The sequence below is a fragment of the Equus caballus genome, chromosome 11, assembly GCF_041296265.1.
Source record: "Equus caballus isolate H_3958 breed thoroughbred chromosome 11, TB-T2T, whole genome shotgun sequence".
Taxonomy (NCBI): Eukaryota; Metazoa; Chordata; class Mammalia; order Perissodactyla; family Equidae; genus Equus; species Equus caballus.
In genome coordinates this window covers 18,087,244-18,107,480 of record NC_091694.1, presented here as the reverse complement: position 1 = coordinate 18,107,480, position 20,237 = coordinate 18,087,244, and the positions used below count along the sequence as shown (strand labels likewise).

Genomic DNA, 20,237 nt, shown 5'->3' with positions numbered 1-20,237 from the left:
CAGAGAGGCTCTGCAAGGATGACCCTTGTTTTCATTGGTTTAATCTGTTTTCCAAAAGTATTTAACCTCAAGGCCTTTTCCCCCAAGTAACAATTATTACCCATTTGGAAAGTGTGATCTAGAAGATTCTCCTGCCCCTTTCATGTCAGTGTGTCTTTGTGGGCTTATTCTTCTCAGCAATCAGGCTGTGATTCCTCTGACTTTTGAAAATCATCCTATGAACTAGTTCAGTCCAGAGCAGGCCGTCCAATGGGGCCTGAGTTGAATGAACGCACCATGCACGCAGGCAGGAAGGAACGAATGAAGCCGCCAGCCATCCGTCGGTCATCCAGCTGAATCCCGTCTCCTGTGAGGCAGGCAGAAGCCAGGCCCCGTTGGTCTTTGTACCCCAGGGACACGGGTCTATCTGACCAGTGGCAGCCCTCTCCACGATGCTTCCACAGGCCCGCCCCCGCCACCCCTGGCAGAATGAGTCACTCCCCGCCGAGGCCTCCTGTAATTTGCTTCCTAGGCGTCTGTCTCCCCGTGAGGCTGGGAGCCCCTGCAGGGCGGGGACCAGGTCACACTCACCTCTCTGTGTTCCCACAAGCGGGTGCTCAGTCCCCGGCCGCTGAATGACGGTCTCTCCTCGGACTCCTTCCAGGAGGTGGTAGAGCCCTGCGGCCAGCCTACAGACCCTGTGGCCAGCCTGCACGTGCCCTAACTACCCGGGTAACCTCAGGGAATCACTTGATCGCCACCCTTCAGAATCCCCATCCGAATGGGGTGAGGAAAATAGTGCCTTCCTTACAGGTTGTTGAGAGGATTAAATGAAACCGCCTGGCGTGCAGAACGGCGCTGGCCCATGTTCGCGCACTTCTGACGGTGACAACCGCCATTTATTGTGCCGCCATCTGGGACACGGTGTTTCGGTGATGCCTCCCTCCAGCCTCTTTGAAGGAGATGATGTTTACATTTTTCTGATGAGGAAGCTGAGTCCTCCCACGGGGATGCGGTCGTGGGTGGTACGATGGGACCAGGACTCAGGTCAGCAGTTCAGTCAGCGAGTGCTAAGTGACGGGGCTCACCGCTGGGCAACTGGGCGGCTCCTCTGCCTCTGTGGATACCCCACTGTGAACTGGATCGGGTTTCTTTTCTCATCCTCTAACCTTCCTAACGAGATGGGGATCCACGACGCTGCGTGGTCGGGTATTGTGTGCACGTGTGCACATGAGCGAGCAAGAGCGGACGCGAGTGAGAAGGAGCCACTCGAGCGGCCTTGGGGTTGCCGGCACCTTCATGGGAGACCAGGGAGACAGGGATGTGAGGCAGGACTCACTTGGAGCACACAGTAGAAAAATCCCCCGTGAGTCAGCAATGCTCGGAGCGGGCGGAGAGCCTAGGACTCAGCTCTACCACCGCCCACAGCACCTTGCTGGGCCCTGGGTGCCCAGAACGGCTGCAGGCAGGACGCTTGGGGTCACCTTTACCCAGGCAGGTTGTCCCCTTGAAAGAAAACTACCTGAGGGCTAGCAGCCCCGGATTTGGGATGGTTGTAAAGGGGCCTCAGGGCTGGGCCAGGCCGCCCTCGGAGGGGAGCAGGCCGGAACTGCCATCCCCATTGCCGCCAGCCCCCTCAGCCCATTCTCCCTCACTTAGACAGAGAAGCCGGAAGTCACGGGTCCACTGTCCTCTTCTCTCTGCACTGGCCAGGGCTTTATTCTAGCACCATCCTCGCAACAGAAGTGAGATGTGGGGCCTGGGGAGAGGGGCAGGAAGTGGTGCCGCAAATGTAGGAGGTGTAAGATGCATGTGCCAGAGGCCGTTCATCTCAGAGTGGAGAAGGCTGCGGGATCATTCCAGGCCAGGGAGCAGCTGCTGCCCAGAACCCGAGGCCAGGACGCGAGGGCCAAAATGGCGGCTCAGAGGGACAGAAGTGAGGTAAGTTGGTGAGATTTCCCACCAGGTGTCATGAGGCAATGGTCCCCGTGAGCAGAAGGAGCCGGTGCGTCTGGCTGAGGGAGCGAGAGAGACAAGGGCACTGCCATCTTCCCAGCCTAGTTCCCGGCCTGGAGAGAGGAGGGAGTTCCCAAGAACCGGTAAACGAATTGGTCTCTTAGAAGCTTGACTAGTGTGAGAATCTGCTAGGTGTCGAATTTTCGATGTCTGTCCTCTCCGTGGCGGTACAGTGCGTTCCGTGAACAAGGCAGAACCCGAGTTCCGTGAGACTTGGAAGACCCCTTCTGGCCATTGGCTGAGTTCTTTGGCTCCTCAGTGCCAAGGGATCCCAGCTGAACCCCCAAACTGGTGATACGGGGCCAGTGGGTGTGAACGTGGGTCCTGCCACCTCCTGTGGGCCTTCCTTCCGTGCCCGATGGCCCTCGGCCTTCTTTCCGGCTCTGACAGGCTCCTTTCTAGGGGCCAGGCCTGCATAGGCCCTCGCCTCTCTCAGGCCCACGAGCGGCCCCACTTCACTGCCTTTGGGATCAACACCCGACAGCTGGGCCCTCAGGCCGTGCCCTCCTTCTCTCTTTGCTCCTTGGGTTTTGGTGTTTTGAGTCACGTCAATGTCCCAGAAGTGCGTTCCTCTTCCTCTTCTCTCAGGCCATAAAGATCCACCTCTGAGCACCCCTCTGAGGCCTGTGGGTAACCCATCCCCCACCCCGCTCTCTGTGCTCCTTCACTTGGACTCCACACGCGGCTCCACCAGGATGCCTTGTAAGCTGGCTGGTCTTCTTGCTCGCGTCCTCTACTCCTGTGCACGTGGCCTGCCCGTTAGGTTATACCCTCCTCCAGGTTACAGACAGTGACACTGACTTTGTTATTCACCCGTCGCCGCCAGCCCGGGGCAGAGCACACCGTGGGTGCTGAATGAGCGCATCCTGCTGGAATGCTCTGGTTACCACCAGAGGGGGATCTAGACAGAGCGGCAAAATAGCAGCAGTACCAGATTTGGGTCAGACACACGGGGGTCAACCCCATCTCCACTTACCGGCTTATGGTCCCCTGTCTGAGCCTCAGTTTCCTCATTTGTACAGAGACAATATTTATCTCTCAGGGCGGTTGAGAGGATTAACCGAAATGCTGTGTGGGAAATGCTTTGCAAACCGGAAGGTGCTGGAACGGGTGTCATCTACCTGACCTCCCTCGGGAGAGTCCTGTCTCGCACGAATCCCTCAGCCCTCAGATAGAGGTCTCCTCCCCCGGGATGCCTTGAGCGTGGGTCTGGCCTTGTCTGAGATACACAGGAATAAACCTCAAGTGTGGAGGATCCATGATGACATTCAAAAGAAAAAAGATCAATAGGCAGGGGCTCCAGCGTTTGAATTTACGGGGCTGTGAATAAGCCAGAGAGCAGCCTGAGGTAGCAGGACGGACCTGAGGATTTCCTTCCCGTCGCCTTTAGCCTCCACCGTCACACAGACAAGCCTTGTCCTAGGAAACGTCTCCCCTCACTGCTTTCTTAGTCTTCTCAGAACCACCATTTCCTAGCTGTGTGACCCCAGACAAGTTACTTAGCCTCTCTGAACCCATATCGTCACCTGTCAAATGGGAATAATAATAACCTTGCAGAGTTCTTTGTCAAATTAAAAGATAACATATTCTATGTAAAGGACTTTATGTGGCTCCTGGCACTAGTCAGGGCTCAGTAAAAGTTAGCTATCATTATTAACAATAATAACTATTCTGAGTGCTCTAGTAAATTGGTTCCCTCACTACCTTATTATAGCAGAGTTCGGTAAATTATTTCCTCATGGCCTTATTAACTACTCTCTACCCAAATAAATACACCCCACATTATCTTATTCACCATTGTGTCTGCGCCTGTAAAAGGTTCCTCGTCATTCATTTACAGCTGAGTGTCCCATCACCTCATTTTGTGGGCACCTCCTCCAGTCTGTGGTGACTCCGGCCCTGTCTTAGGCCAGGTGATTCCTGAGGGAACCTGAACTGGAGCTAATCTGCTTTGATATTTCGCCCCTTGTGTTGAACACACGTCCAATTTGTAGAGAAACTGGTAATGAAAACTTTTTTAATTTAAATGTTTGCTCTCTGTGTGTATGGTTTTATATTTTCTGTCCAAAGTGTGTTTCCCCCAGAAGAAATTCCTTTCTACTTTTGTAATGACTGTGACTGGAACCCAGAACTGAAAAAGCAGAAATTCCCTGTGGCCCTAGCACACGTGTGGCGGTGCCCCTGGTCTGGTGGGATGTCGGGGTGTTGGTCGCGGTGCGTGGAGGTGAGGGGGTGGGAGTGAGGACAGATCCAGAGGAGGTGAGTGGACAGGAGGCTCCACCATAGGCTGGTGGAGAGGAAGCATTTCCGGTGAGAGATGATTGGGGAACACAAAGTCCTAGACAAAAAAAACAAAAAAGCAGTTGTGTGCAAGAACCGAGAAAGATGTGGAACCACGGGAGGAAGGTCTTGCTACCTTGAACCCCAAGAGCGTTTGTTGGGGTCCTGTACCTCTGCAGGGAGAGTGCCCCCTTACTCACGAACAGACCCCATGCAAGGCTCAGAAAGGTAAGCTGGAAATGAGGCAGATGGGAAAACGAGGCCAGAGAAATCAGAGGACTCCAGATTGAGGCTTTGGCAGGAGGTCAGCTGATAATGCATTAGGCTTAGGAGGGAACGATTTCTTTTGAAATATATTTTTTATCTCGTCTTTTTCCAGTGTATGTTAGTGTGTGTTTTGTAACACACATGAAACGTGAGCACGGTGGCTGGCTGGTGTGTGATCCAGACCTGTGTGTGTGTACATGGAGGGGCATGCCCAAACACTTTTGACTGATGGGCTGCTGGATCAAAAAGTGTTGCTTCCATTGCTGTAAAGATGGAGAATTGTTGAGAGGCCAGGAGAGAGAAGATGAGGCAGGGCTGCCTCACAAGAGGAAGTGGACACAACTGTGGTTGGAAAGGGTGGACAGGTGCTGGGAGCAAAAGGAAGTGGGGCCCTGGGGAGGGAGGACAGAGGGCTGGGCAGGCCCCCTGTGTCCCCCTCCCGTGTGACCATGAGCAGGTTCTGAGTCTGGTGTGTGACCTGGGTCGGTGCTTCTGGACCTCCACGCCTCCTCTTAAGATGGAGGGAGGGAGGAGACTACAGAGAGGAGGGGGGCACCCAGGCATCTGCAGTTGGAAGCTCCACCGGGGCCATTTGACGTGCAGCCAGGGCTCAGACCCAGTGACGTATTCCCCCTCCCCCCATCCCCTCCCTCCGGAGTGCAGCAGCATTTAATGAGGTCCTGCATGGGTCTGCGGGGGGCCCCGGAACACAGCTCCTATTAGGTGCCGAGTGGACGCCTGCAAAACCAGGCAGGCGCCTGTAGCAACGAGCCCCTTGAGAAGAAAGGACGGAGGGAGTGACGGTAACGACCGCGCAGAGGAATTGGCGGCAGGAGTCCGGGACTGATGAATTTAGGGGGGCGCAGAGGAAGATGTTGAGGCTCGCTCCGGATGCCTCGCCTGCAGATGGGGAACGGGGCCGGGAGGTAGGGGCAGCCACCACTTTGAACTTGCGTGGAGCCTCCCTGAACCGAGCAGGGGAAGTCCAGGTGCCGGGCAGGGCTGTTTTCACCTGCGCATTCTCAGCGCCGTGGGGGACTCGGCGCGAGGAAGCGCTCGGGGGACGCGGGGAAATACCCTCCTTGAGAGGCGGGAGCAGATGGGCCCCGAGCCCCGAGCTGGCAGCTTCGCGCCGCCCCCCCCCGCGGGTCCGCAGATCCGCCACCGCGGCGCGCTCAGCCGGCAAGGCCCGGGTCCAGCCCTGCGCGGATCGGGTCCGGAGGTCCCCAGGAGTTGGTTGGAGTTTTTATTATTATTGTTCCTTCAAAGTTTTATTATGAAAATTGTCAATCAGAAAAAAGCGAAAATAGTACCAGGAGCACGCACATGCACAACTCGGGGTTCCACTGTTATAACATTTTGCCAGTAGTTGCTCCCCCCTGCCCTCCCTCCTGTCGCCCCTCTCCAACACACACACACACACACACGCACACACACGCGCGCGCACACACAGTTTGTTTTCTTTTGTTATTTTCTGCTGAAGCATTTCAAACACAGTTATGACCATCATGACTCCACGAGTGCATCTCCAAAACACAAGGATGGTCCCCATGACCACATACCATTATCACTTAAAATTATTAGTGATTCCTAATGATTCCGATTTCCCCAATTACCCTCAAAATGCCTTCACGGTGAGGATTTTCAAACTAGGTTCCAATTATTTGATTGTTATGTCCCTTGTTTATTTTAATCTAAAACATCCCTCCCCCTCTCCTCCCCCCAACACACCTGCGCTCACACTTTTTAAAAATGACGTGCACTTTTTGGACAGTTCAGGCCTGCAGCCTGTGTCCCGTCAGAACTCACATTCCGAATTCGCCTGGCTGCTTCCTCATAGTGTCGTTTACTTTGTTCCTCTGTCCCTCATGTTTTCTGATGGCTGAGAGTTACTTCTGAAAGCTCAGGGAGATGCAGGTTAAACCTCTGTGGCCAGAGAACTTCCCAGAGGACGCTGAGGACTTGGTATAGCGTCATCTCCCGCTGTGCCCTGGGCACACCTGGGGGAGGTTGTTAAAGATCCAGTTTCCTGAATTCCTCCCCAGAGAGTCTGATTCAGCTGGGCTGGCCTTGGAGTCCAGATGTCTGTATTTTTCAAAACTGCCCCAAGTGGGCTGAGCACCATAGCGCCATGACCTATATCCTTGGCTAGCAGCCAGCTGGTACATGCATGTCCATGGTCCTCTGAAGGGAGTGGGTGGGACGGCCAAGGTAGGTGAGATCCTGGAGGCCCCAGCCCTCAGCAGGGCCGGTGGTCAGTGCTGTCCAGGTGTGAGGCGGGGTGAGTGGGCATCCGGGCCCCAGTGGGGGAGGAGCTTGGGTTACCTGGGGGCGCCTCTCAGGCTTAGCTGAGAGTTCTTGCAAGACCAGGGGTGCCCCACGCACCTCTCTGTGCTCCCAGCACCGGGCCCGGCCTAGTGTAAAGACACACCCAGTGGGGCTTTCAGAGGAGCGCCCAGAGGCCACGAGGCCACCGGCCCCCAGGGCTTCCTCCTGAGGGTCACACACAGGGTTTCCAGATAGCGGAGCCAGCGGCATGTGGTCAGGCCCAGAGAACCAACAGGGCCTCACCTGCCCCTGGCTCATCCTTGTGGCAGCCCACAGGATCTGAAGGGGTGAGGAGAGAGGGCCTGGGGCCATCAGGTGGGGCCGCTCAGTGTGGCTAGGGGAGCGGGCGTGCTGTGCCCATTGGAGAACCGGGCCCTCTGCTCGGCATCCAAAAATGAGTGAAATCAGTCCTCCTCTCAACAAACTCAGTTTTAGTGAAGAAACAGTCAATGGACAGTTCAGCTGAATGTTTACAATTCCCCCGAGGTATGTTTAAGAGCTGGGAAATACCCAGAGGGAGCATTTAAACGGGACACATTAAGAGGGGGTTTTTCAACCAGACCTTGATGGGTGAATAGGAGTCCAAATTGAACAAGTGGGCTGGGCAGGCTGCGTCTTGTCTTTTCCCAGAACTGGGCTTGAAGGGGAAGGCAGCATGGGAACCTGGCAAAATCCTGGCCTGGGGACCAGCAGACTTGGCTTCTCAGGACAGGCAGCCTAACCCTGTAAGGCCCTCATTTCCCACCTGCAAAATGGAGACTACCCCTGCCTTCCACAACTTACAGTGGAGGAGCTGGGAAGGAGAAGTGTTATGAGGCTAAAGTGAGCTCAAGATGCAAGCGGTTCAGGAAAAGTTTAAACTAGAATTCTGATTGGTGGAGGGGGAGGCAAAGAAACAGATGGCCGAGCTCCAGGAGTAAGAGATGTCCCAGCAGACCCCCAGCTCGAGGGCACCCTTCAAGGATGTCTGCTTTGGCTTTTCTGTCCTTTTCCCTCAGGGCGTCCATTCCTTGTGGTTTCCACCCCATGGGGTTGCTCACACTCTGCCACTGGCCATGGTCACCTGTGGGAAAGTCCCTCCTGAACGAGGGTAGTGGCCTCTGAGGAGGGTGGAGGTAATGTCTTATATGCGCGAGGGACGTGATACACATGTACTGAACGCAGCGCAGCCCTTGCACAGGAGGCTTCGAGAAAGAGCTGAGTGGTGCAAGGGAGACAGAGTTCTGGCTGTACTCCCTGCGCCGCCTCAACCAGCGGGGGGCCCTGGGCGAGCCCTGCAGCTTCTCTGGGCTTCAGTCTCCTCCGAGGAACTGGACTGGACACTGTCCCAGCCAGCTTGGTCATTCTACGGCTGATGCTGCAACAGAATAACTAACGTGTGTGGCTGTTTACAGAATATTTCTAAAGCCTTTCTAGGCATCTTATGTCCACACACACACACACACACATGAGAAACCAGCAGGAGAATCTTCTCAGGCAGACACTGTTATTCAATAGGCTTTTATTCAGCATCTACCTTGTGCCCAGTGAGCACCCCAGAGACACCTGGTCCCACCGTGGTTTCTAGAATGCCCAGAATCTCTCAAGTTGGGAAGACTGGACCCATTTGGAGAGAACTTTAAGAGCATTGCTTGAAACTGATGGACAGGAATATTGTGACCCCAAGCCAGTCATGTAACGTCTTTGGGTCTCAGTTACCTGTCAGTGAAATAGAGGGCCTGTGGGGCCTCTGTGTGCGAAGGCAGAGGCTGGAGGGCAGCTCCCGGCTCCGAAGGGGCAGGACTCTACCGAACGATTGAGATCTGGGCTCACCTGTGAGTTCTGACTGCTCAGCAAAGCACATGCCCGTGGGGGCTGTCTCCCGTGATCACCTGTAAACATCTGTCCACCTGTGGTCTTGGTGCCTCTCAGGAGACCCTTTGGGGGTCTGAGAGGTGAGGCCCCAGGCCAGGCCCCCTTTCACTTCTCTCTGGACACCCAGCTGGGCTCAGGCCCTTCCGTGCCCCCGTGAGTCTTCCTGGGCCAGTTCCTGCCTGAAGGCAGATACCCATAGCTCACTGTGTCCCCTCGGGATGCAGAGGAAGGACACTGCCCTAAGGAGAGCCCAAGCTGAAGCTGCTGACAGGCCTGAGCTGCAGGAACCCCCTCCTCGCTTTGCCCCTTCCTCCCTCTCCCCCGCCTCCCTCCCTTCTTCCTCCCAGTTCTCACCCTCCTTTCCTCCTCCCCAGGTCTGATTGTCCTGCTCTGCGCTCCACCCCCCAATTTGGCTGAAGGGGACAATCCCTTTTTCCCACCCCCTCCCCTTCTCCACTCCAATCAACTTCACTTTCCTATGAAATTGAGAAAAAAAAAACCCTCATGCTCACAACACAACAAAAAACAGGTTTAAACATTTTACAGGTTTCAACATTTTTCAGGCTGCCTTGTCACATCTTATCAGATCAGCGGGAGCCGCAGGCCAGGCGCACTGGGAGTTGCTTTGGAGAACAGAAGCTGTAACATTCCAGCCAAGGCCCTCCCCGCCCTCCCCACCCTTTCCTTCTCTCCCCTCCCCACCCCTCCTCTCTCTGATGCCGCACTTCGCCCCCTCCCTCTGACTGGGAGCTTGGTCTTTGCTGACCCCTTGGCTTTGAGTATCCATGAATTCTCTTCTCTTCCTCCCACATTTGCCAAGAGCTGTGGCCCCTCTAGGCCTCGGGTGGGTTTAATTTGCCTCCTCTGAGGGCCCCACCTGGCTCTGAAAGGTGACCTCTAGAAGTTGAGGGGCAGGGGGGAGTTGTCAAAGCCACTTGCAGAATGTGGAAGTGGCCACTTGGGCAGTAGGACCAGTGAGTTGCGCTGGAGAGTTTAGGGATGGAGAGGAAGATGGGGAGACCCCACCCCCACCCGGCGCCCGTGGCCCTTCCTCAGGGGCTGCTGCCCAATGGGAGAGAATGGCTTCTTACTTTAGTTTCATTTTTGGGGGGTGTGGGGGCTTTTTTTCACCCATGGCAATGTAGACTGCTGCCTGGAATACCCCGCTTTCCCTCGCATTCACCCCAGCCCCTGCCTTCCTGCTCCTGCCATGCTCCTGATGACCTTGGGCACACAGTACAGGGCGACAGATCCAGGAAGGGCTGACCAAAGTCCAAAGGCCCAGACTGCAGCCGAGCCAACCTGAGGGGCAGGCCCAGGCGCTGGGTCCCCGGGTGAGAGGGACAGCTGCCTGGGCTGCTCCGGGTGGGAGGAGAAGGGGCAGGCCGGGCAGCCACACCCATGTGCGGAGAGGGGACCTGCACAAGGATCCACCTGTGGACTGAAGGTTCAGGGTGCGTCCAGAGCTCTCGTCCAGGGTGGACGAAAGTGGAAGAGGGAAAGAGCAGAGGCAGGGAAGAGTGTGGTGGCCGAGCCTCCGTGGGGACCTGATCAGGAATACTGGTAACAAGACAGCCCTGGGTGCTTGGTGCCGACGTTGGCGGAGCCTGGCCCACCAACCTGCCTCCTGCAGGGTTTTGGGGGAGCTCTCCTTATCTCTTGGCCTGAAGTTCTAGCCTCCCTGGTGTGAGGTCACAGCCCGCCTCCTGCTGCCCCACCTCCTGGAGAAGCCCTGCATTTCCTCAAGCCACCACCGGGGCCCTTCCCTTGGCACACGGTGTCCCACACCCCCACTATGAGTCAGTTCTCTCCCTTTGCCATGTGCCCACTGCGGGAGATGAGGCCTCAAGTGTCACTCAACTCTTAGCCCCAGGACAGATTCCAGTCTGAATTTCCAGCCTCCGTCTTTCTTTTGGGCTCCAGCTCTGCCCCTCCAGTGCTGTCTGGACACGGAACCCTGGAGGTCTCACTGGCCCCACGAACTTCCTTGTCTTCATTCTCAAACCTGTTTCCACCTCTTAAGTTCCCTTTCTTGGCTGACATCATCTCCACCTTCCTGGTCATCCTGGCCCCAAACCTTGGTCATCCTTTCCTCCTTCCTCTTGTTTCCACGTGACCAAACATCTCCCTATCCTTACTCACTGCTTCCTCTCTGCTCCTAATGCCACTGTCATGGACGTACTACCACAGGCCTCGCCAACCTAGGTGGGTGGTGCTCAGCCAGAGCCACACAATAGGCTCCCCCCCGGACCCGTGAATCCTGTCCCCCAGGGGTGGGGGCAGGTAACATGCAACCAGGTCGGAGACTCCCTTAGCTAGAACTGTCACACTGACCTGACTGCTCTCTCAGCCTTCAGTCTCTAGCACCCACCCCCGGCCCCGTTTTGCAGTTGGATTTTATCTGACGGATTAATATTCCAAACCCCAGCTCAGGAGCACTCCATGGCTGCCCAGGTGGCCAGAGTAAAGCTTGGCACTCAAGGCCCCTTTGCCCTCCTCTCTCCTTTATACCAGCCCTGGACTCCATGTGGGGTGGACGGGCTGCTGTCCCCTCTCCCACCTCTTGCTCAGGCTGTTCCCTGCCACCTCAGCTCCTCCTGAGGGAGCCCCAGCCATCCTTCACCCGCTCCGTGGCTGCTCCTCTGTGGCATCTTTCTGATCACCACTGGCTGGAACCTACCCGCCACTCACTCCCTTCCAGGACGTCTTTGTTTTCACCACGTGCTCTCTGACATGGCAGTTACTTGTGTTGTAACCCCAGTGCCTCGGGACCCTCTGTCACTCTTTCCGGCAGCCCCAGCACCCAGACCTGGTAGGTGCTGAAAACATGCCTTTTCGTCTGTGGTGGTCAGATGCCTCCTGGTCTGGGCTGCGTGGGTGTGGCTTCATTCATCTCCGTGTTCCCAGTGCCTGGCGCTCTGCCCAATTCAGAGGATTCAGAGTCATCAGTCAAAGGTGTGTTGAGTGAATAGTCGGGGAATGAATTTGCTTACCAAGGGAAGACCTCACCTACTGTCCCAAGGGCAGGCACCTCCACTCACTCCACATATTTATTGCCCCCATGGGGCCCCGGTCTGGATGGCTGGGACTAAATCAAGGTGGGGAGCCCAGCGGGAGGCCTGGGCCCCTCTGGTTCAGAAGCTCTTTAGCTGCGCTCTCATTGACTCCTCTCTGGACCCTGGGTCCTGGCTCAGGGTGCAGACCCTTTCCAGCATCACCCTTCCTTTTCCTTCCTATACATGAACAAGCTGCCCCCAGCCCTGCACAGACACGTGATGCCCAGATGGCCCTGCCAGTCTGCTGCGTGAGCGCGCCAGCGGCCAACGGGAAAGGGCCAGGGAGAGCGCCCTGCTTCTCCAATGAACTGCCGACCACTGAGGTCTCTAGGCCCCTCTGAGGACCACAGGACCACGGGAGCCCCTTTGGACTCAGAAGCAAGTCCCAGCCTTGGCCTGCAGCGAGATGGGTGCTGGGCTGGATTGGGAGGGCATAGAGCTGTGCTCAGCACCCATGGGGCCCGCTTGTGCTCCAGGAAGAACCAGTGAACTGGTGAGGTAGCTTGTGAGTCTTGACTCAGTCCCTCCTGTTGCTTTGTCTCAAGCTCCCTGCCACAGCGCCAGGGTCAGTGGCCTGAGGCCTCACGTCAGGAGCAGCGATTGCTGCTCTGGGTCTCAGCCTGCTGGAAGTTCCAGGAGTTAGATGCCTCAGGGCCAGTGGGCCCCACCCAGCCCTGCCCCTCTGGGCGCATGTGCCCCGAACTTGTGGGCTCCCGCATGCTGGCCGCCAGCCCTGAGGGGCCTCTTGACCTAAGTGGAAATGTAGTGGCCTTGAGTTCCAAGGCCAACACTTGGCTCTTTATTTCCTGCCCCTGTTTAAGCCTTTCCTTCTCCTTCTGGAAGTTTCCATCTTGCCCCAGGCCAGGGTGCGGCCCCTCTGGACCCAGGAACAGGGAGGGCATCTGTCCAGTACTGTCCAGGAGCCAGCAGGTGGAGCACCAAGCACTGGGCTATTGTAGGGTTTCCAGAAACATGCTGGTCAGAGCGAGGCAGACGGCCACAAAGGAGGAGCTTCCTGGCTCCCCCTGCTTTCCGTCTCCCTCCTCCACCCCTCCAGCACCCATGTCCCTCATTCTGAGAGACACCAGTTCTTGGGATCAGAATCTGAAGGTGCCCTGTCTGGGGAAAGGTGAGGGCAAGGGGACAATGACCCCAAGAAAGGCATGACTGGGGGAGACTTGGCCAAGGGGCTCCCCCTGACTGAGCAGGCAGGGAACCCTGGGCTGCACCCTCGGATCCACCTTCCACAGCCCCACCCATATGTGGCTGTGTGACCCTGGAGAATGACCAACCCTCTCTGGGCTTCAGTCTTCCTATCTAAATAAGGAGATAGGAAGTGGCTCTCAGATTGCATCCTGCAGAGGGCCGTAGCTGGGGGTGAGGGGAAGGTGGAGGGATGGAGCTCCAGGCCCCAGCTGTTTTTTCCCCTAATTTAACCATGTTTAAGTGCACAATTCAGTGGTATTAAGTATGTTTGCAGTGTTGTGCAACCATCACCACTATTTCCAGAATTTTTCAGTGTCCCAAAAAGAAAGGCTATACTCATGAAGCAATAACTCCCCCGCCCCCAGCCTTTGGTAACTCTAATCTACTTTCCGTCACTGTGAATTTGCCTACTCTAGGTGCCTCATACAGGTGGAATCATCCTTCTCCTTTTGAGACTGGCTGGTTTCACTTAGCGTAACGTCGTCAAGGTCCATTCCCGTGACAGCATGTACCGGAACTTCCTTCCTTTTTCTGGCTGAATAACGTTCCATTGTGGGGAGCGACCACATTTTGTCGTCCATTCACCTTGTTTTCACCTTGTGGCTCCCGTGAAGAGTGTTGCGTGGACACCGGTGTACGAATGTCCTCTGAGCCCCTGCCTCAGTTCTCTTGGGTCCATCCCTAGGAGTGCCGTTGCTGGGTCATGTGGTAATGCTACGTTTAACTTTTTGAGGAACAAACCCCTCTTTTTATCTGTTTGTGTACACGAGAGAGAGGAGAGTTTGTGTATTTGGAAAAAATGGCTAATACAAAACACGCTAAAGTAGATGACGCCTGAGGCCCCTCCATCTCCAAAATCCTATACTGTTGGGAGGGTCCCAGGTGAGAAACACAGACAGGTTTGGGTGCAGACGAGGCTGCCCAAATGGCTTGTTAAGGGAAGCAGGGTGGGGACAGCACAGTGTGTACCCCCATGCAGCACATAGTCAGCCTGTAGTCAGCCGGCAGCAGGGCGGGTCACTGCTGCGTGGATGCCGGACTCTGTGTCCACAACGCCAGCGTCACCGCACAGGACGCACTGCACGGGGCACTTGTCAGTGTCTCACCAGATGTCATGGGCCTGGGTCAATTCAGCATCTAGGCTGCCCTGAATTCTTTGGTTAAAAGTTTCTTTCTGCTGTGTGCTCACCACCTTCAGCCTTCTGGTGACAGAAAGTTTTGCCGGGTAGAGGTGAATAATTTGAGTGAAGGTGGGAGTCTGATGAGGTTGTGTATGACACTTAAGTCCGGCCTGTTTGAAGGGGGGATTTCACCCCGAGAAGTCAATATTGAGGTCTCACCAGCAGCCTGTTGCTTGCTGGCACCTGCCGCACATCCGCCTGGCTGCCCGTGTCTGTCCTCGGCCCAGCTGGGTGGTGGGTGGTTGGGGTGGAGGATAAGCTGTCTTCAGGGCGAGGGGGCAGGGCCCTTGGGCAGGGCAGGGCCAGGAGCTGGGTATAAATAGCCCCTGCCCAGCTGGGAAGGCCTGGCAGTGCCCTCTGCCTCCCCCTCACCAGCTGCCGGCGCCAGGCGGGTCCCTACTGCCCTTTGGAGCCTAGCCGTGGTCTCAGGCCCTACACGTAGGAACTTCGGAACTTCCTCGGCGGAACCGAGGAGTCTTGTCCTGTGTGTAGGCGGCACCTCCGGATGGCCAGAGGCCTGGGGAGTAGGGATGAGGGGCTACAAGACGGGGAGGTTCAGACCGGCCTTTGGGGGAAGGAGTTGTTCCTTCATTCCTTCCCTTGAGAATCAGCAAGTACCTCTCATAGGCCTGGCCCTTGGATAGGCCAAGTGTGCGCCCGTCTGTGTGTGTGTGTGTGTGTGTGTGGTGTGGGGGGAGGTGCTGGGGAGAACAGGAGGAAACACAACCTCTATCCTCAGGGAACTTACACCAGCACAGCCAGATGGAGTTGGAAACAAGTCAGTTCAGCACTTCGAGAGAAGGTAGAGGAAAAATCCAGAGAGAGGAGAGGTCACTTGTGTCTGGGAGTCTGTAGGAGGGAGGCGACCCAGGAATCAGAGGTTGAAGGGTTGGTAAGATGTTTGCTGGGGGCCGGGGCAGTGGAGAGGAACTCCAGGTCTAGGGCTCAGCACATGCAAAGGGACAGAGGTGTGAAACAGCCAGGCTGCAAGTCCTGCAGCAGCCCGGGCAATGCTAACCAAAGCGCTCAAACTTTGGCACCAAGAATAGAGGAGAAGGAAGCTCACTGTGTGACCTCCCCCAGGGGAACGTGCACTTCAATAATGCGGGCAAGGAGTGGTGAGCTAAATGAACGCATCTGTGGTGGGGGGCTGCGGACACAAGCAGTGTGTGCCGGGAGGCTCAGGGTCGGGGTTGGCAGGCTGTGTTTGGGGAGGGCAGCTACCCTGCAGAAATCAGTCCCAGAGCTCGTTAGCCCCAACACCAGCCCATGCGCTAAACCGCCATCCAGAGGCCCTTGCTCGTCACCGGCAGGCTGTCCAGATCTGAGCTGAAGCCCCTGAACGGAGCAGCCTGGAAATGTCCTTATGCCCCTGCCCTTTGGGTCACCTTTAACACTCAGCCGGATCGCGACAGTCTGTTCAGCCGCCTGGGTGGCACTCAGCTGTCAGGGAAGGGGCTGGCTTTGCTCTGAGCCAGGACATCCTTCCCAGTGATGGATGGGAAGGGGCTGTGAAAATTCTGATGTATCCTATCAAGTTAGGGATGGGAGGGCAGAAGGAAAGAGGCTCATGACGACAGGGCAGAGGACAAAGTGCTGGGGACAGCCCCTATCACCTGGTAGCCACAACCACGATTTATTGAGGGCTCCCTATGAGCCAGGTGCTCTATATCATGGATTCCTCCCATTGCGTCTGTTTTACAGATGAAGAAACTGGGGCACAGAGAGCTTAAGTAAATTACTTGGGATCCGCAGCTAGGAAATGGCAGAGCTGGGTTCGAGCTGAGGCGGCCTGGCTCCCGGCGCACAGTTCGTTGGGCCTGGGCAGCGGGCAAGAGCCAGGGTGTTGTGGGAGGAGGGAAAGGAACTCGTCACCTTGGGGGCTGGGAGTTATTCTCGGAGGACATCGCACTTAGAATCAGACAAAGCCAGGGTTTGAATTCTGGCTCAGCCACTTCCTTGTGTAAGCTACTCAACTTCTCTGTGCCTGTTTTCTCAGCTGCAAAACAAGTGACAACACTCACCTCACAGAGCTGTTGTGAGCATTAAATGAGATAATATTTACTTGCCTGGCACATAAGTGCTAAATAAATGGTGTCGTTATGATCGCTGGTGTTGAATGTGACTGCAGCGGACAAGAGGAAATCCACTTGGGTCGGAGGAAAGGCTGCAACTGTGCAGTAGGAGGACTCGGCCGTCAGGGGCTCCATGCCCAGTAGGGGGACCCTGGCATCTCCCTACTAGGAGATGTTTGGGGAGCAACTCTGGCCTTTGCAGCCAGCCAAGCTGTGCCAGCCAGTGCCCAGGGCTTGGGTGTTTGGCTGGGCTGGGCGGGTCTGCCTGGGACCCACTGGGAGGCAATTGGTGAAATCAGGGCGCAGGGAGCCCCTTGAAGGGCTGAGACGAGGAGCAGCCTCAACTGAGTGGAAATGAAGAGCCAGTGGGGTTTCCCCAGGCCTCAGCGCCCTTCCCTGCAGCGGTACCCCGCCTAACCTGGTCCCGGGTCTGGCCGTGCGGCCTCGGGCAGGCCTCTCTCTGGGGACCTCTGCTTTTTCATCCGTATGGTGGGCTTGTGCTCTCTTAGGCCTCCTCTCATAGGTTCTGATTCTGGTCCGCGGCTCCGCTCAGCTTGGGGTGCCCAGGCCTGCAGAGGTGCTGACTGGTGTAGGGCAAAGGCTGGAAAGGGCGAGGAAGGAGGAGGAAGGAAAGTAACGGGGGGGAAGGGGCGGAGGAAGGACCCCTGAGTGCCCCTCAGGCCCCACTTTTGCCTCTCTGAGCAAAGGGAGACTGGAACCCTGGGGCCCTGGCTTGGCTGGTGAAAGACCAATAAATGGGGGTCGACATGGGACAGGGCCCCCGGTGCCAGATGTGATGGTGGGACAGGCCTGCCCAGGTTAGCGTGTGAGGGGGTTGGGGGAGGCCAGGCTGAAGGAGAGTGTGGGCACCGCAGGGCCCGTCCACACCTCTGGGGACAGGCATGGACAGAGGCACCTGTGGGTACAGAGACTGGGGAGCACTCTGGCCAGACGGGGAGGGACGCTGAGGCTGGGAAGCGGGTGCCAGGTCTCCCCATGCTGCTCTGGGATAGTCAGGGACTGGGCAGGGTGTGGGGAGGGAAAGAGAATCACCCCCATACTCCTTAGAGGGGCCCTCCTGGCCCCACCCTCAGGACCAAAGCCAGGTGGGGCCATGGGGATGGCAGAGTCCCCCTCTCCGGCCTTGCTTCCCTCCAGCTGCTGCATGGAGGGCTTTGGGTCCTAAAGGTCAGAGGAGGGAGTGGGAAAGGCCCAGGCTTCTTCTCAGGGGGCCTGGCTCCTGAGCTGCCCTCCAGGATGGCCCGATGCTGACTCGTCTGCCCTAAAGCCTACCGTGGCTTCCCTCTCCAGTGACAGCAGCACTGCTGGGGCAGCTGGGAGGGCCAGGCTGGCCGTGCTGGTTAAAGGCACGTGGAGAGGCGGCCTGAACTGGGAGGGAGGCCCAACTCTGACCTTCACAGTTTGCTTAGCTCAGTTTCCTCATCTGTGAAATGGGACGGTAACAATAATGACATTCCGCTCTCACAGACTCGATGTGAGGTTTACATAAAGAAAGAGACATGAGCACTCAGAACTGGCCCAGTACATAATAAACAATAGGTATTTGGTCATCATTATTATCACGATAACCAGTTTACAACTGTAACAGGGCAGGGGCAGGAGAGGGCGGCCAGCAGGGCCCCGTCAGGTGCTGTGTGTGCCACGTGCCCACTGGGGGCTCTGGGCTGACTGGCCCTGTCCCTCTCAGGCAGGGGCTCAGTGGTGAGGCCCAGGGTGCAGAAGGGCCAGGCCTGCAGCCACCCCCACCACTCAGGACCCCGGATTCAGTGAGGCAAACCCAAGGAAAGGCTGACCCCACACCCGGCACAGAGGTCAGTCATCCCCAGTCCCAGGGGCGAGCAGGCCCACAGGTTGCTCCTTTCTTCTCTTTAAAAGGGCTTGACGCTCAAGATCTGGAAATGTCTCATAAATGTTACCATCCGAACGCCCAGATCTGGTTCCCCAGTCCCTCCCTCCAGAATAAATAAACACATGGGAAAATGGGGTCGCCTCTCCCCGTGACAACTGAGCCTAGAGCCAGCCTGAGGTGGACAGGCCCCACACCCCACCAGGGTGCCCATCCCGAGCACAGAGGAAGAGCTGATAAATGGCAGATGTTTGGTTCATCCCTGTGTCTAGTCCAGAAAGCTTCTGTGTGCTTTTTCCTGATCTGCCCCTGGGGTCTTCCGGACACTCTTCCCAAGGCTTCTGCTGTCACTTTACGGAGGGAACTTGATGGAGGCCACTGCCAGACCAGAGCCTTGTCAGTGCTGGATATAAAGGGAGAGGAGATGGGCCCCAGGGCACTCCCTCTGGCTCACACTGTCCCTGATCACAGGCTCACACTGTCCCTGATCACAGGGCTAATCGCAACGGGCCTCCAAGTCAACTGAGACCCCAGGATTGTTTTCCCAGCCACTCTCACAAAATGTCATTCCTGCTGTTCCCGTGCCGGGGGAGAGAGTGGAAGAGCAGCACCTTGGTTTTCTAATATTTTAAACTCTTGTTCCTCCCCCTGTGCCTCCTCACAAGACCTTTCCTTCTGTTGACTATCAAACCTGAGAGGTTGACAGGGTATTGATTGAAAAATGCGGGGCAGAAGAGTGAGGTGACTTGACCAAGGTCACATAGTGTCAGGTGGAAGGCGGATGATCTGAGGGCTTCTCCCTCCAACCCTGAGCTCCACTTGTCTTGACACAAAACCAAGCTCCAATCTCTGGTGAGAGATGGTGCTCTAGAAACTTCTAGGGAGTGGCTAAGATGGTCATGAGGCCCTGGTGGACAAAGGACAGAGAATGTGGTGTGAGTCACCAGTTCCCTGGGGAGACACCGGGAGGCTCTGGGCTGGGCGGCATCATCCTGGTAAGACGCTGAGGGGCATTGCCATGGGTGACCTCTATGTGCGTGTGTGCACGCATGCACGTGTGCAAACATACACGTGCACTTGTGTGTGCAAGCTCCCTGCTGGGACTGAGGCTTCTCTACTTTCTGCTCTGTCTGAGATGGGCCTGGGGTCAAGCCAGCTCCTGCTGCTTCCTCTGTAGGTTTGGGTTCCTTCCCATGGGTCATTGAAAGTCTCTGTGTGGCCCCAGAAACCTAGACTCCCAGCTTGTCCCCTCCAACGCCCATCAGGGAAACTGGCCCAGAGCCTGGGAAGGACTTGACTTGGGGCCCTAGTACCATTTTTCCAGTCTGGGCTTCTTTTCATGGGATTGCATTGCCCCCACCTACTTGCATGAGGGGTTTCTGCTGGTCCCCGGGCTCCTGCAAGCTGGAAATGCCCGCATCAGAGGCCTGACTTGGCCTGGACCAGAGCTGCCCCTCAAGGGGCAGTTCCTCCCAAGGTCAAAGGCCCCTCATTCGGGTGTCAGGTTTCTCAGGGCTGTGGGTTCAGGATGACGGTGCTCCCCCTGCCCCGGAGGGCTCTCGAGGAAGAACTGACGCCCGCGGTGGGCCATGTGCTTTGTGCCTGCAATGCCACTGTCCTCTGTGTGCCCGCAGGTCCCTGGCCCTGGGCCAGCAGTACACATCCCTGGGCTCCCAGCCCCTGCTCTGCGGGTCCATCCCAGGCCTGGTCCCTAAGCAACTGCGCTTCTGCCGCAACTACATCGAAATCATGCCCAGTGTGGCCGAGGGCGTGAAGCTGGGCATCCAGGAGTGCCAACATCAGTTCCGGGGCCGCCGCTGGAACTGCACCACCATAGACGACAGCCTGGCCATCTTCGGGCCTGTCCTCGACAAAGGTACTGTCTCTGGGCCAGGTAGGGGGCTGGGGGTTGGGGTGGGGGAAGGTATAAAGCTGGTCAGGACCTGCAGCCTCCACAAAAAGTGGGTCGGGTCCCTCTCTGGACAGACTCAGGCTGTCACCATGGCTGCCACACCTTCCCAGGTGCTGCTGGGGGCCCGGCAGCCTTGAGACCCTGAGATCCTCGGGCAGGCTAGGAGGCTGCAGCCCTCTTTTCCTCCCGGCTTGCACAGCGGTGGCCCCAGGCTTT

General features: G+C 56.7%; 1 protein-coding gene across 2 annotated transcripts in view; it reads left to right on the top strand.

Annotated features, from left to right (window-relative positions):
• The window catches only part of WNT3 (Wnt family member 3), a 47,482-nt gene that overhangs the window by 16,740 nt on the left and 10,505 nt on the right, over window positions 1-20,237 (top strand). The window contains exons 1-2 of one of the 2 annotated variants that reach the window (XM_070227132.1): window positions 4,361-4,503; window positions 19,744-19,985. In XM_070227132.1, the coding sequence (XP_070083233.1) occupies window positions 4,487-4,503; window positions 19,744-19,985 (259 nt within the window). In that variant the 5' untranslated portion in view covers window positions 4,361-4,486. Of the gene's footprint in view, window positions 1-4,360; window positions 4,504-19,743; window positions 19,986-20,237 lie in introns of those variants that run through there. The other variant, XM_014739584.3, reaches the window with a different exon arrangement.